Source organism: Falco cherrug, chromosome 6, assembly GCF_023634085.1.
Source record: "Falco cherrug isolate bFalChe1 chromosome 6, bFalChe1.pri, whole genome shotgun sequence".
In the NCBI taxonomy this organism is placed as follows: domain Eukaryota; kingdom Metazoa; phylum Chordata; class Aves; order Falconiformes; family Falconidae; genus Falco; species Falco cherrug.
Window position 1 is genome coordinate 20,112,429 of NC_073702.1, and position 15,868 is coordinate 20,128,296.

General features: G+C 46.3%; 1 protein-coding gene across 1 annotated transcript in view; it reads left to right on the forward strand.

The window, feature by feature from the left end:
- The first annotated feature begins 1,426 nt into the window (after positions 1-1,426).
- CSMD1 (CUB and Sushi multiple domains 1) overlaps positions 1,427-15,868 on the forward strand; it is a 1,210,443-nt gene continuing 1,196,001 nt past the window's right edge. The window contains exon 1 of the mRNA XM_055714855.1: positions 1,427-1,846. Coding sequence (XP_055570830.1) covers positions 1,780-1,846 — 67 coding nt within the window. The 5' untranslated portion in view covers positions 1,427-1,779. The remainder of the gene's footprint in view (positions 1,847-15,868) is intronic.

Below are 15,868 nucleotides of genomic sequence, written 5' to 3' on the forward strand. Positions count from 1 at the left end.
CACGTCCTTCTCGGCAGCTTGCCTGGCCCTGGATTTTTATTTTTATTTTTTTTTTTTTTGAGTGAGAACAGCAACGTTTATACATAAATACAAGCTTATTACAAAGTCAGCCTACCTCGTTCAGTGCCCATTCACCACCTTCTTGCAACTTACAATGAGAAAACAACTTTGCATATTTCACCACGAGAGAAAACTCATCATAAATTAATAATTACAACCCTGAAACTACCTTTCCAAAGATGTTCGCGTTTCTGTCTTTCTTTCCTATGAACCTCTGTATTTTAATTAAGGATATAGGTAAGCATTAATTATGGAGTCAGGCCCAGTGTGCAGTGGGGGTGGTGATCTTTACAATTCTTGTTGGATTGAAAGTCGGTTAGGGGCCCTTTTTTGCCAGCCGTTTGTAAGTAAGCCTGGCACACAAACCGTTGGCAAAGAGCACGACCTGCCGGGGACGTGGGAGCAGGGGGACCCGTGACAGGCTAGCCCTGGGCCACCAGTCCCTTCCCCGCGGGCTCAGGGAACCAGTCCTGCCGGGTCCAGGGGGGTGGTGGGGAAGACTGCACGGTGCCATGGCTGATCTGGGTGGGTTGGTTTTTGTTGTTGTTGCTTTGGAAAGGATACTTAATGGCAGAAACTATTCTTGGCAACAGGAGCACCCGGGAATGGCAACATAAAGACAAAGTGTTTCTCAAGGAGACGTTGGCTCCCATCCTTCTTCCCCTTAGGACCGACAGCTTGTTCTGATGGGAAACTTGGAAAGAACGAGCAGGGCACATTTTGGACCTGAGAGCCTTCCTCTCTCCCGAGCGGGGACCAGAGCAGCGGGGAGTCTCACCTGGGACTAGGGGTTCCCACCCCACCCAGGCACACGCACCCCACGCACCCCACAGGGGAGCCGGGCTGCGGGCAGAGCCAGGGGACAGGGCGCTGGGGCACTGCAGCAGGAGCCCCCGGGCAGGTGTCGCCCTGCGGCCGCCACCCGTCCCCGCGCCGGGGGGGCGCCGGGCCGAGGGAAAGCCTTCTCCCCGCGGGCGCTTTCGGGGGGCGGTGGCAGCCGACCGGGGCCGCGGCCGGGGCGGGGGGTGGGGGCGCGGCCGGGGCGAGGGGGCCGTGCGGGGCCGGCCGGCGGAGCGGGGCGGCTGGGGCTTGGCGTGCGCCGGCTGCGCAGCGCCGGCCCCTTCCCCTCTCCGTGGGAAGGGATGGTTGAGTCCGGCGGCGGCTTCTCGTGTGGCTGGCAGCCGCTCCGCTGCGCTGCCTGCGCTGCTCTCGCCGCGATCCCTCCCTCCCTCTCCCCACCTCCTCCTCCTCCTCCCCCTCCTCCTCCCCCTCCTCCTCCTCCTCCTCCTCCTCTTCCTCGCACTCCCCGCATCCCTCTCCTGCTGCCGCCGCTGCTCGGCTCTCCCCGCCGGCGGCCGTGGATGCTGCGCTGCCCGCGGCACCGGGCGCGCCTCCCCTCCCTCCCCGCCCTCCCCTCCCCTGGGCGGGCGGCGGGCCGGCGGCGCCGGGGCTCCGCGGGCGCTGAGCGGCGCAGCCCCGCCGCGGCGCGGGACTGATGCTATGAGCAGAGCGGAGCGAGCCGCCCGCGCAGTCCTGCAGGAGGCGTCGGGCGCTGCGCGGCGCTCGGGACCCGGAGCGCTCCTCTCCGCCTCTCCTCGCCCTGTGGTGGTTATTTGGCGCTGTCCTTAGCCCCGCTGCCGCTCGGAGGACACGGTCGCAGCCGAGAAGAGCCGCCGGGGGTTTTGTGTGAGTGTGTGTGTGTGTGGAATAACTGCAGACATGACTGCGTGGAGGAAATTCAAGTCTCTGCTGGTTTTCTGCGCGGGGCTCCTCACTGCAGCTCAGGGTAAGATTTGGGTTTCTTGCACCGGATTCGTGTAGGCAGTGGTAATGGCACTGATTTTCCCCCCTCAGCTAAACCGCTAACGCTCGGCTGAGCTCTCCCCCTCGCTTCGTTTCTGCGTCGGGAAACAGCAGGCTCCCCGAGCCCAGTCTCCCTTCTCCCTGCCTCCTACCGGCTCCGCCGGCGCTCCCCGAGGGCTCGGTTCCCGGCCGGCCACTTCCCCCGGGAGAAGCCAGCCCCCAGGAGTTGGGCAGTAGCGGCTGCGGCGCCGCGGGGGGAGCCGTGCGCATCCAGCCAGCCTGGGCAGCGCCGGAGTTTGGGAACACTTCGCTCTCCGCGCACGCACGAACGGCGCTCGCTGCCGTGCGAGGGACAGTCCCCGGGCTGGCAAGTTTGGCTCTCCCCTCCTCCCGCCTCCCCGGCTTTTGCCGTGCTCGGGGAGAGCGCAGAGTGGGTGGCCGCGGAGAGCCGCCCCCGCCTGCCTTCAGCCGGCTCCGCTCCCCGCAAGTTACGCGAAGGCGGGGATGCGGCGCCGGGGACCCCTCCGCCAGCCGCCTGCCCGTGCCGGGGGGAAGAGGGCCCCTTTCTGCTGGGCGTGCGGTGGGGAGCGTCTCCCACCCCCAGCTGGGGTTCTCCTTAAAATCAGTGGGGGGAGGGAGGAGAAACGAGGGGGCTGACGGTGGAGAATTGGGTTACACAACTTCAGTGCTGGCCTCAGCCCCATCACTTGCCTCATCGCTGGAGACAACAACTTCCCCATTATTCACTTCGCCTCTCATTAGCCCTGCGCTTTTTCATGCTGTGGGAGAGAGAGAGAGGGAGACGAGAGAGGGAGGGAGGGAATGAGGGAGGGAGGGAGGGAGGCGAGTGTGTATGGGGGGGTGGGGGCAGAGGGAGAGAGAAAGAAAAGGAGGCTGCTCGCAGCTAGGCACCTGTCCCCGTTACAGCCGCTGCCTTCTCCCACCTCGCTCCCGGCTGTTTCTGCCTGCCTCCGGGAGGACGGTTCTCCTTGCGGTCTGTGCTGTCTGAGGCTCCCTTAACCCTTCCGAGGCGCTTTACATCGTTCCCACCATTTTCTTTTTCTCACCGCTTTTTTCGGTGCGGGGGTGGTAGGAGCGGGGGAGCCGACCGCGGCCCGGGCCGGCGGGCGAGGCCGGAGCCTTCCCCATCCTGCGGGCGCCCGCGGCCGGGCTCCTTCGCCGCCTGGGCGGCAATGCAGGGCGCCCGCCCTCCGGTAGCCCCCGGCCCTGCCGTCCGCAGGGGGAGGCGGCGCAAGGCCAGCCCGGTCCGCCGGCAGCCGGGCGGGGGCTTTGCCCGGTCTGGAGGAGCGGCAGCGGCTCCGCGCCAGCCCGGTGATTCCGCTGCTCTGCCCGGATCCTGCCGCTGCCTAGGCTCGCTCGGCAACGCCGCCGGCTGCGCCCGGTCGCGCTGTCTCCGTGGGGAAGGGAGCGCGGGGGGAGGCGAGGCGCCCGGCTCCGGGGGCCGTGCGGCGGGCGGCTCCTGGGGACGGGGCTGTGCTCGGTGGCACATGCAGCCCGGAGCCGGCGGGGGCTCCTCGGCGCGGCCGCCCTGCCCAAACTTCCAGCATCGCCCCCCGCCCCGGTGCTTCGGTCCCTGCCCGCGCGGGGCTGGGCAGCCGCTGTCAGCCCGCACACCTGCGGGGCGCCCCAGCGCTGCCCCGGGCAGGAGCCGAACGGCCGGGCGGCCGAGCCCCGGGCAGGGTGGCGGAGCCCCGGGCAGGGGCCGGGCGGGCGGCGAACACGGGGGCCCGGCCGCCCCGGGACGAGCTGCGGCCGCGGCCGCGCCGGCTCCCGGGGCGGGCCGACAGCCGCGACTCATTTATTAAATACACTGTAGCTGGTTCTGTCGTTTGACATTTAAGTGTTTTCTTTTCATGGCTGACAGCACATATGAAAAGCTGGAGGCTGGATCATGGTTATTCAACGGAGATTCGACGTGTTTTGCTTACATACAAAGGCTTTGCCAGGAACATTTGGGCACTGCCTCTAATGCTGCTCTGCAGAATGTAATTATACCTCTCTTAATGTGGAGCAGCAACACACCTACTTAAAAGGCTACAAACTGACTTAATATTGAAGTCAAACAACAGGTAGAAGGGGAACCAGCGGGGACATTTGACATAATTCTTTCCCATTTACCTTCCCAGGCAATCGGGCACAGCTATCTATATTTAGTCAAATGTAATCCCGAGGCTGAAATTACATTTCTAGTTTAGAGAGTGAAAGAACTCCTTTCTTAGTAACATGAAGAGCCTAGGCTTTTGGGAGCATGTAACATTTTAATTAATAGATCCCCAGAACTCTATATTACTAGCCCCTCGGCAGTCAAATCATTTGGTAGTCACTGTAAATGGGAATTCACCCGGGGTTTGGTTGGTTTGGGGGTTTTATGAGGGGGAGAGAGGAAAAAAAAAAAGTGCTGAATTTCTGGAGGTGTTGCCACAGGCGTTCCCAGCTCTTTCAGTAAAATAAGTAGGCTGCTTTCCACATTGTTCCTTGTTATGAAATGAAATGGAAACCCTTTGTTGCTGTGCAATTTTCTGTAACTTTTTAAAAGGACAAGAAAGGATAAAAATGAACATACACCATTGTTCATTGTGGTAGACTTGAGGTGCAGTTCTATAGATTTCTTTGGACTCATCTTGTCTGACTGATGCACCTGAGTGTTTTAGAAAACATTTGGGGGATTCTTCCCTGTCCATTATGCTTTAAGCATCAAGGGAAATTAGCATGGAGTCATTTAAAGGAACCACTTTCCCAGAAACTACCCTATCATACCAGTTATGCTTCAACAAGACAGGCAGCACAGTGTTCAGCTCTGCATGTTAAGATGGGCTTCTTTATAGAGTCATTTGCTAATTCTGATAGGTTATATCCTAGCAAAAGCAAACATAAAAAACTATTGATTTGCTTGAAATACAAACCACGTCAGTATCATTTCTGCAAAAATTCATGCTGCTAGGGAACAAATGGTAGATCTAGACAGAACTCCGACTCAAATTCAAGATAAAAGATTAAAATATCTTTCTGCTATGACCTGAGGTCTGTGGACAGCCTATTTTCAATGTAGGAATACATATTGCCTAATACTTAAAATTGTCCCAGTACATGTTTTCAAGATCATTTCCTGCACTTGTTCAGATAACCAAATACGACACCTTCACTGCCACCTCATTGCCTCAAACAAGCTGTACATAAGCAGGCTTATACACAGAGGTATCATTCAGATTAATGGAAACAGCAAAGGGAAAATATTTCTGTTCTTAAATTGAATTCAGACCGTTAAAGGACTCCCGTATCTACAGCTTAGGATTTTGTTTAAAAAAGAAAAGAAAAGAAAAGAAAAGAAAAGAAAAGAAAAGAGAAAAGAAATAAACCCCCAACCATTTTATGTACCCTCTGTTTGCTGCTATCATTTTGTCAAAATAATTGCTATGACTACATCACAGAAAGTTACCGCTATGTTTAAGGCCTACTCCTGCCGGACTGAGAGTGTTTGTCTCTTTTAAAGTCATGTATTTTCCTCCTCCAAAGCAGTGTTTCTCAAACTGTGAAGCTGGTCTCTCTGGAGAGGCTCTATTCTCTTCCAAAGAAGACTAAAGCAATTCTAGGAAAATGAACTGAAAAAAGGATTTTTTAAAAGAGCATCAGAGCTCAGTGTTGAATACCCAGCTACAAAACCAAGTATTTGATGGATGTGTTCTCCATCCCCCAGCCCAGTGAGGAACTGGCCATAGGAAGACAGAAAAGACAATAGGCAGCTCTGACCACCTAATATTTTAATGTAAAAATGCATGTACTTTTTTGTAAGATCTGTCTTTTGCGATTTTCCATCAAGATATGTATATAAAGTCCTTAAATCTGTATAGGAATAGGAAATATGGTCAATTTGAATACAATGTAGTGGAGAACATATCAGTTCAGCAACGGTTGCCCAAACACTTGTTTTACACCTTTGAACTCATAGATGAGATTTGAATTTCCACTGTCAGCCAGTTCAAGGCTATCAGTTTCTCTGGTGTGTGTGGAACAAGATACTTGTGTGAGGAGCTGGAGATGGTATACAAGCACATGGAGGCGTGAGCACACATGAACTTCAGGATGTATTGGAATTTGTGAGGGCACTTCAGCACCATCTGTAATCTGTATATACAGGAGCCATTCTGCAGATTGTTTTCTGTTTATTTTACTGACTGTCACTCCCATGTCCCTTTCTACAGACAAGTATGAGTTTGATAAGGCATGGGGGCTTTTGCGGGGGGGGGAGGGTGGTATGTGTCGTATTTTTTTTCCCCTGCAGACTGCTTTTTCTACACAAATATGTAATCTAGCTCTTCATCTTATTATTACTTATTGTGTGGTAGTATTATTATGTATGCATTGACACACACAAGTTTTAAAAAGCCACCTATGGGAGTTGGGCCTCAATAGCATTTACATACATGAAAACTGTGCCCCCACCTAATTAGCAACAATCTGAAACTGTAAATATTTTAAACAGAAACCAACGCATTCAGGATCTACCACTGCTCTCTGGAAAGGCTGAAGAGCCTTAGGGACCACCGTTTTCAGCTTTTTCAAGACATGTAATCTGTATACTGGCACATTAAACTTCCTCTCGCAACCTTTCCTCAGGGAAGAAGCTGCTTAATAGTGTGACTGTATAAAACCTCCAATGACTTTAAAGAGAAGATGTAATTCCATTTAGGTCAAATCTGCATTGAGTTCTCCTGTCTCTTTGACCAAGGTGACATTATTCTGGTAAAGCGCTTTGAGTGTCGGCAGAGATGGTGCCAGGCAGCCCATGGCCAGCAGGGCTGCCTGGCAGGAGGGGACCTGATGGCTCATCTGTACGGGCCACTGCAGCAGGCATGTAAGTATGAGATGGGATCTCTAATAAAACTCGAGCATACAACCAGATCTAAATCAGGGACACCGAATGAGAAGCTGGCCTCTAGTTCTCCATATGGCTGCAAGATCAGCCAGATTAGACTGAGCTAAATTGGACATTCTTCCAGTTTCTGCAGTGAACAAAGAATAGGAATCATATGGAAATTCTCCTAATGTGTATGAATCACTTTACTTAGATGTTTTACTTTTCTACATCAGTTGCAATTTCCTTTAAACCATTTTTATCAATCAGTAACTTTTGAAATAGGGGAAAATGCCATTAATACCTGAGGAGAGCTGTGAGGTCTTACTTTGTCCTCACCCAACTTTGTTCTGGCTGGATGAAAGGCTTCACTCCACTATATGACATTTCTATTGCATTTAAGAAAATCTACACCCTATTTGTTATAAGAATTTCTCAACAGAATAACTGCTTAAACAAATTACTTGTATTATTGCTAGTGTTACATTGACACACAAAGGCAACATTTATCAGTTGCCTGCATTTAGTAATTGAACGGTAAATGGAGGCATGCATGCGCTGAAAACTCTTACAGGAGTAATAATGCATCTTATTGCCAATAACAAGTCTTACTTGCTCAGAGAGAATAATTTTTTTTCTGCATTTCTTACTTATAAAAAAAAAAAAGGAGGGAGAGAAAACGAGGAGAGTTTCTTGCCATTTTTACCTGGAGGGCACATTCAATTAAAAGGTCAGAGCAAGATTTAATCACTGTTATATTGCTGATGATTAACCAGAATTCCTCTTGATTAATCAGAATATAATCAATGATTTGCATTTAGGAAAAGATAAGCAAAAAAAAAAACAAACCACAATTTCTTGCAATTACAGTAATGCTTTAATTTCCAGCACAAAAATTAATCCCCATTTGTTACCATTTTATAATTATTAAATTATACATTTTAACAATAAATTCATGCATATTCTGAAATAGTGATTCTAATTCTTTCAACTTCATTTTTTGTCTCATCACTGTCAAATAAAAGGTAACTTTGGGCACTTATGAGGACCCTGTTCTGCTGCAGTGGAAACTGAAATTTCTATTGATTCCAGCGGTAGCTGGATTCACCAGTTTTGAAAACATTGCCGCTCTGAATAAGGCAGGCATGGTAGGTACTGCAGCTGAATTGTGGAGCCAGACCCTTTTTAATATGAGCTGTTGTGGCTGAGAACTTCTAAAAATGTTTACGTCCAAGTATGACTGGAAATAAAAAAAAGGAAAACTGGATGAGTCTGAGCAATCAACCTTGATAATAATAAAATATACATCTATTTATGGAAGTAATTTGGTTTTAATCACTATCTCTGATATCTCCAAGCATGGTTTTATCTGACCTCTACCTTGCTTCCTGGGGTCTTTTTCCTTAAAGAAATTGTGAAGGACAATATACAGAGAAACCTAGTATCATTTTATTCTTCAGATATTTTATGTCTCTTACAGTATCCCATGGATACTGAAGTACAGAATCACGTTCTGTATTCATGCCTCCGTTGTACAGTGGTTTTCCAAAAGAAACATTTGCAGCAGTGCAGCTGACACAGAGCTGAATAAATAATAATGAATAAAACTTTGTGTGCACTGTTTTGCAAACTTGCATAAAATATGGTCAGCATTTTAAAATTACATTTTGCAGCACTTGCTTCATGCCTTATTCTCAATTTCAAGGCAATGACTTTTCCATGCAATTTTGCCAAACATGAAGTTTTTCTTATTTCTTGTCTGAAAGTTTTCCTTGTCTTTCTTATTAGCGAGCCATTTCTAAACCTATATTGGAGGGTTTTTTGAATTAAAATGTTCTTACAATTCTGTTGATTGCAGCAAACCATTGACACTTGCCAGAGGGATCTGGGGATATATCTTTTCCTCACCCTATGATTTGCAGATAAAATGTAGCCATGATGTAATACTTCATAAATAATTTTTTACTTCCTTTGGCCTGTGTTACTTGCCATATGGTGTTCACGGACAAAACCAAGAGAACACAAATACTCAAATTTACGTTTTGCTTACACTGGTGCTGAATCACCAGCAATGTACAGTGCACTGGGAAAAAAAGTGCAGCCAGCATTGCTCCGTATCTGAAGCTCAGGTTGAAGGCTGGACCTAAACACACTGAGGACCACAGCCAGAATATTTTCTTTTTTAAATGGTGGCCCAGCTATAGCTTGGATTTAAAGCATTTCCACTGTGCTTGCAATTTGTGCTGCTGAAATGGATGGAGGAGCTTGGCTCACTTTGCTGAGTGTATCCAAAATACATCAACGAGAGCTTAGGCTTGGCTTCGGGCATCGTGCTTAAGCTAGAACTTGCCTTGTATGAGTGCATCAGGGTTCAGTTTGAACTCATGGTGTGTATAACACGCACCATGTAGCCTGGGATCCACATCAGACTGCCCATGTCCAATACAGCTGGATGTGCAAGGAACAGGGAAGTGATTTTGTCAGCAAGCAGCTAATGCTGGGAAGCAAGCAGCTAGATATCACAGGAATACATGTGAGCTCATGAAACCCGCCTTGCCCTGAAGCTGAGGAAAAAAAACATAGGTGACTGTGAGGGTAAGAAAAAAAGAGAGAGTGATGCTTATTGCACAAGAGTGCAGTTTTTGAAAAGGCCATTTTGATTAAGAAAAAAAAGGCAAAGTGGTTTAACTTATTTTTAGACTAATTTTACACGCCTCTAGTTGTGAAACAAATGGTCATGACAAATCATACTGTTCTCACTAATGTCTGTGGGATATCAATGCAGAATCTGTCTGCTTCCAAGTAACTAAGTACACTATTTTAGCTTTGCCCCAGCAGCCAGATTCTCTACTGGTATCCCACTGATGTTTCTTATAATACATAGATAGAGTCATACCAAGTTGGGTTTTTGGGGTTTTGTTTTTTTGTTTGTTTGGGTTTTTTTTTGGGGGGGGGGGCAGGGGCAGAAGCTGTTTTATAACTCACTTTTAGAACCTCAGTACAATCAAGCAACAGCCAATATCATGTTTGGTGACCCGATGCATTTCTAAACATCTCTCTTGAGAAATTAAATAAATGGTTGGCTTTCTGGGCTGCACGCACACATTGCTGGGTCATGCGGAGCTTCTAATTCCCCAGCTCCCCAAGTCCTCCTCAGGGCTGCTTTCAATTCATTCTCCACCCAGCCTGTATTTGTGCTTGGGATTGCCCTGATCCACGTGGAGGACCTGGCACTTGACCTTGCTGAACTTCATGAAGTTCGCATGGGCCCACCTCAAGCCTGTCAAGGGCCCCATGGAGGTGTCCCTTCCCTCCAGCACATTGACTGCATCACACAGCTTGGTGTCATTTATATTGAAGATATATGATGCCTCAAAGTGTCTGACCTATCTGAAGCGTATCTCACTGCCCTGGCTTTCACTAGTTATATTATTTATTTGATTCTGAGGAGAAATTAACCATTAATTGCTTTCTTTAGCATCATTTAATAAACAGAGTGATGGCATGGAGATGATCTACGCAAACAGCAAAGAAGGATTTCTTCAACTCATGTTGCCATGACAATTTAGATTTTTCCTGTCAACTCTTGAGAAGCTCTGAAGTAATTTTTTTAAAGCAATGAATCAGGGAATATTTTGGAAATTGAAGTTGCTCTCTTTTTTTCAATTTAGTATAATTTAACACAGTGAGGGGCCTGACCCAAAAGATTTTAAAATATACACACAAGAACTATTGCAAAAAACATAACATCATGAAACCCTCTTCATTCATCTCTGGTGATTTACACCAGCAGAGAAGCTGACTTCAGATACATTATAAGTGATTTAGATTTCATTTATTAACTATATGATAATAATAAATAGTCATCATAAAAACAGTAATGGATAATGAGGAGTGGAGAGGCCAGCTTATAGCTGTCATTTTGATCTTCACAACAATATTTTATCTTCCAGCTATTTTGAGGAAATTAGATTACAGAAGGATGGTAGAACAAAGAAGGACTAATTATTTTATTTTTGTAACCTTTCAAGTTAAAGAATTGCTTCACTGAATGAGGAATAAAGTCAAAAGGCTGTTGTCCACATATTTAAATTATTGTCCAAGATATGTCCCATATACCATGTTATTACCAACTGAACTGAACTTCACTCTCTTGATTTGTTTTAAATGGATTGTTTTGAAAAATACCTAAAACTAGTCCAAACTACTTCAGTCTAATTCTTAAGAAATAAATTACTGGCTTTAGGAGGTATTTCTTAGGTTGCTGTTAGCAGTGAGGCAAACATGGTAAACAAAAAGAAGATAACGTGAAGTGCTGTTTCTGCTGGGAAAATGTTTCTCTGTATAGAAGACAAGAAAAGTAGCTCAGTAATGGTTTTCTTTTTAAAATGTTCCTGGCAGATGATGGCTACTGAGTTGGTGTGGTTTGTTTACCGCTTTGCAATGGATTTGAGATGAGTCATATCACACAAGAAGGAGAATTGAGAATTTGTTTTGTCAAAGTGAATTCAGTTTTCCTTTTATATATATACACTCAAATTATTAGTCCTCTTTAAACAGAGATACCTAATTGATTATTTTTTTTTTAGTGTTGATTCTTGTTGTGTCCTTTAATCTGAGGTACTGTTACTAGAAATGGTAAGTCCAGATCTATAATTTCTGTATACTGGGTAAGGTGACTGAGCTGGAGTCCCCTTTCAGTTAGCCTCATACATCTTCTTTAAAGTAGTAGCCATTTTATTGTCAGCCTAGTTTGGATCATGATAATTTCAACCTCTACGAGCACAACTGGGTTTTTGTCAAGCCTTTCTATCCACTTTCCTTCAGAGCAGGAGTTGACTGAGTAAGGACCAGAGGATGGCTCCTGAATATTTCACATTGCAGAGAAATCTTTAATTCTTATTATTTCCCTACTGATTTTAAAAGTTCACTTTACTGGTGATGCATCTCGATGTTATCCACAAACAGTGTTAAGGTAAAGAAGTGGTATTTGTATGAATATTTGATAAAGAAACAGACTTGTGGATGGAATACAGTTACAAGGCATCAGATCATAGACATTCAGCATGAAAAACAGCCTTCTTTTTCCAAAATATCTGATGGAAGAGGAGATCCATTTATTGAATAAAACAGCATGTACATGTCGAACAATAAAAGTGTCTGTCTGAGCTCATTCTACCTGCAAAACAAGTTTTAGTGTCAAGTTCAAGGATGCTGGGAAGGGGGCAGAAGGTACTGTTTATTGTCAAGAGCCTGCATTTGTAGTTCCCACTGTCATAAGAGAAAGCTGCAGATCTCAGCACTTTTGAACATCAAGGAATTTGTACTGTACGTACTTCTACACTTGAGAACCATCATAATCTGAATGCAATATAGTGCCTTAGATAGAATGGATAGACAACAATATTCAACATTTACTACTGTTATTTCCCAGGTCGTATCTGAATTAAACAAAGTTTCCAAATTTACAGTTGTGTTATTTTTTAGAAAGGAGAGATTCCTCAAGGGAAGTTGTGGTTTGTTTTTCTTTACAACTGTTGTACTTAAGTAATTCTGTGTATGAAAAAAACCCCAACAACAAACCTGGATCTGAGGTACTGTGGAACAAAATGTTTGTGATTACAAAGTAAACATTAAATGCAGCAGCAAATCAGAATTTGGAGTGATGCCAACTCATAGACTACTGGCTGTATTGCATAATGGAGGCTGCTGTCCTGCCCAGAATTAAGAACAATCAGTTCCACCTCCTCTTTTTTTCCTCTATGAGTATTCATCATTTTTACATTTATCCCACATTGATGGTAACTAATTGCAATTCCTTGAGGCTCCATTTTTCTTTCTGGGAAACAGGCCGTTTGTAAGCGGTGAGGCAGGCTCTGGTGGGAAAAAAATATCTACCCAGTTTTACCACTGTAGGACAGGCACCAGATTCCTTTTGATATAATTGTACATTGCTCTGAAGACCATGTTTGCAGGATGGATAGATCTGTGCAAATGTTTTGAATGGGCTTTGTCACGGTATTGGGTTTGTGTGGCAAGGTTCGGGGCGGGGGCTGCAGGTGTGACTTCTGTGAGAAGCTGCCAGAAGCTTCCCCCATGTCCAGCAGAGCCAATGCCAGCTGGCTCCAAGATGGAGCCACCAATGGCCAAGGCCGAGCCCACCAGTGATGGTGATAGTGTCTCTGGGATAACATATTTAAGAAAGGGAAAAATAAACACCTGTCCAACACCAATAGCCAGATGGAGAGAGGAGTGAGAATATGTGAGAGCAACAACTCTGTGGACACCAGGGCCAGTGCAGAAAGAGGGGTGGGAGATGCTCCAGGCGGTGGAGCAGAGATTCCCCTGCAGCCCATGGTGAAGACCATGATGACGCAGGCTGTCCCCCTGCAGTCCGTGGAGGTCCATGGCAGAGCAGATATCCTCCTGCAGTCTGTGGAGGATCCCATGCCGGAGCAGGTGGATGCCCAAAAGAGGCTGTGACCCCATGGGAAGCCCATGGTGGAGCAGAATCCTGGCAGGACCTGTGGACAGAGGAGCCCAGGCTGGAGCAGGTTTGCTGGCAGTACTTGTGACCCTGTGGAGGACCCACGCTGGAGCAGCCTGTGCCTAAAGGGCTGCACCCAATGGAAGGGACCACACTGGAGCAGTGTGTAAAGAACTGCAGCCTGTGGGAAGGGCTCACACTGGAGAAGTTCATGGAGGACTGCCTCCTGTGGGAGGGACCCCATGCTGGAGCAGGGGAGGAATGTGAGGAGCCTCCCCTTGAGGAGGAAGGAGCAGCAGAGACGGCATGTGACGGACTGATGACAGCCCCCATTGCCTGTCCCCCTGCACTGCTGAGGGGGAGGAGGGAGAGCAAATTAGGAGTGAAGTTAAGCCTAGGAAGAATGGAGGAAGGTGTTGGTAAGATCTGACTTTATTTGTCATCACTGGTTTGATTGGTAATAAATTAAATTAATTTCCCCTAGCCAAGTCTATTTTGCCCACAGTGGTAATTGTTGAGTGATCTGTCCCTGTCTTTTTTTCAGCCCATGAAACTTTTTGTTATATTTTCTCTTCCCTGCCCAGCTGAGGGGAGTGATAGAGCGGTTTTTGTGGGCATCTGGTGTCCAGCCAGGGTCAGCCCTGCACAGTCACATAGCACTGGTAATTTCAGATACAGTTTTGTAAAGCAGAAGCATTTTGCGTGACTCTCAACAGCAGTTCGCTTCTCAGTTCTACTTTAGTCACACTGCTGTTGTCTAGGTACTATCCCAAAAGAGCGATGTGTGTGAGGATCAGGTCCCCTGGGGGGAAAAAATCAATTAAAAATAGAAACTACTCTTTGATGCTAGAAAGATAATGTACTGCCCACTGTGAAAAAGTAAGTTTTTATGGTGACAGACTGTCTCAGGTGAGGGACAGCCATGCAGCAGAGGACAGTATAGGCAGCCAATGGAGATCATTCTGATATTTCATTGACACACTCTCCGACAGTGCCACTGAGGACCATCTCAGAAAAAAGCTACATATGAAAAAGTATGACAGCATTTACTCAGGGTTTCAGTCAGGACTATTCTATTTTTTTAAATCAAGCCTTACTCTTGTCATTTAGCGTCTTCCCCTCATTTTTTTTTTCTCGGATATTTATTATTATACTTATTATTTAAATGAAAGTTTATTAGGCAGTGATACATGTATAGTGTGATTTATTAATTTGCTTTATGGTAAATCCTGGAATATAGGGACCCATCATAGAACAGATTATATGAAATGGACAACATGGACAGCATTATGACAGGGAGCTCGGGTCTGGGGAATGTTATTTCCTGCATGACCAGAATCAAGCAAAAAGCCTTATCTTCTGAAAGAGCCCACAGCAGCTTCATGCTGCCCTGTATTTTACAGAGGACAATGCCCAGATTAGTTCACTTGCATCCATCAATAATTATTAAAATTGTTTTCTGATTCCCATTACTGGTATTTGTCTTACTGAAGAGCAATGCATAATCACTTTTCCATACTGTCTCCAGTATACTGGTGTGTGTGTGCATGTATATATATATACATTTACACACACACACTGGTGTATACCAGAGTATACCAGAGGCATACTGGTGTAATCTTACTAAGCAGAACTGGTAATATAGCTCAAAACTTGAAATGTCTGCTGGCAAGTGCTGTCAGTGGAAGCCCTGGTGCCACTACAGTGCAGGTCTGATGTGGTCTGATAAATAATGACTGATTCCCTCATGGGCATGGTAGTTCAGTTGCTGGGCTGATACACAGGCTTTACGCTGATGTGCTGAAAATAATGGCATTTATTTTGTAGGACTGGCAGAGCTGGCACCATCAGATTTGCATCATTAAACACTATTTCTCTTTCCTTTCCCCTTGCTGTTTCTTTAAAATTTTCCTTTTTCAGACCTTACCTTTCTTGCTCCAGTCACTCTATAATTTCCTTCTCTGCTGAAGGAGTATAAGAGACCACCTTTATTATGTTCCAAAGTGGCTGTTTAACATTCCTATGGAAGAAGGCACCCAGGGTCTAGTATGTGACGACTCCTGCACTGGGAGCAACCGGTGCAAAGGTTGAAGATGGGCACAGGGCACTCTTAAGACCTGAAGAACTAAGTCAGTGACATAAACTGTGTCCAGATTCTGTGCACGTACTTTGAATTTGGGTAAGTTTAAGTCTGCACATATTTAAAAATGCAAAAAGCGTCACATCAAATCAGACCAGAATAACCTCTCTCTGACAATGGCCATTAGCAAATGCATTGAAAAAATTGCAGATATAGACAGCCTTATATTTTAGCAGCCTCTAGCCAGTTTAGGGAACTCTCAGCCAGAGGTTGCATCTATGTTCAACATCCATCAACAAATTTAACCTTCATGAATCTGTTCTTGAACCTATTCATAATTCAGGCACCACACTATTTTCTGACAATCTGTTTTACAATGTAATTCCTGCTGTGTGGAAAACCACTGCCTTTTTCTTGTTTTGAAGCTTCTACCTGCTCATTTCCCTGGTCACTTCCAGCTCTTTGGAAACACTTCACCCTGCACAGAACTTTGCATCTGATAGATGGGAAGGGGTGAATTTGTAAATTACACACTTTTCACACATACACCTTAAAATTTCATATG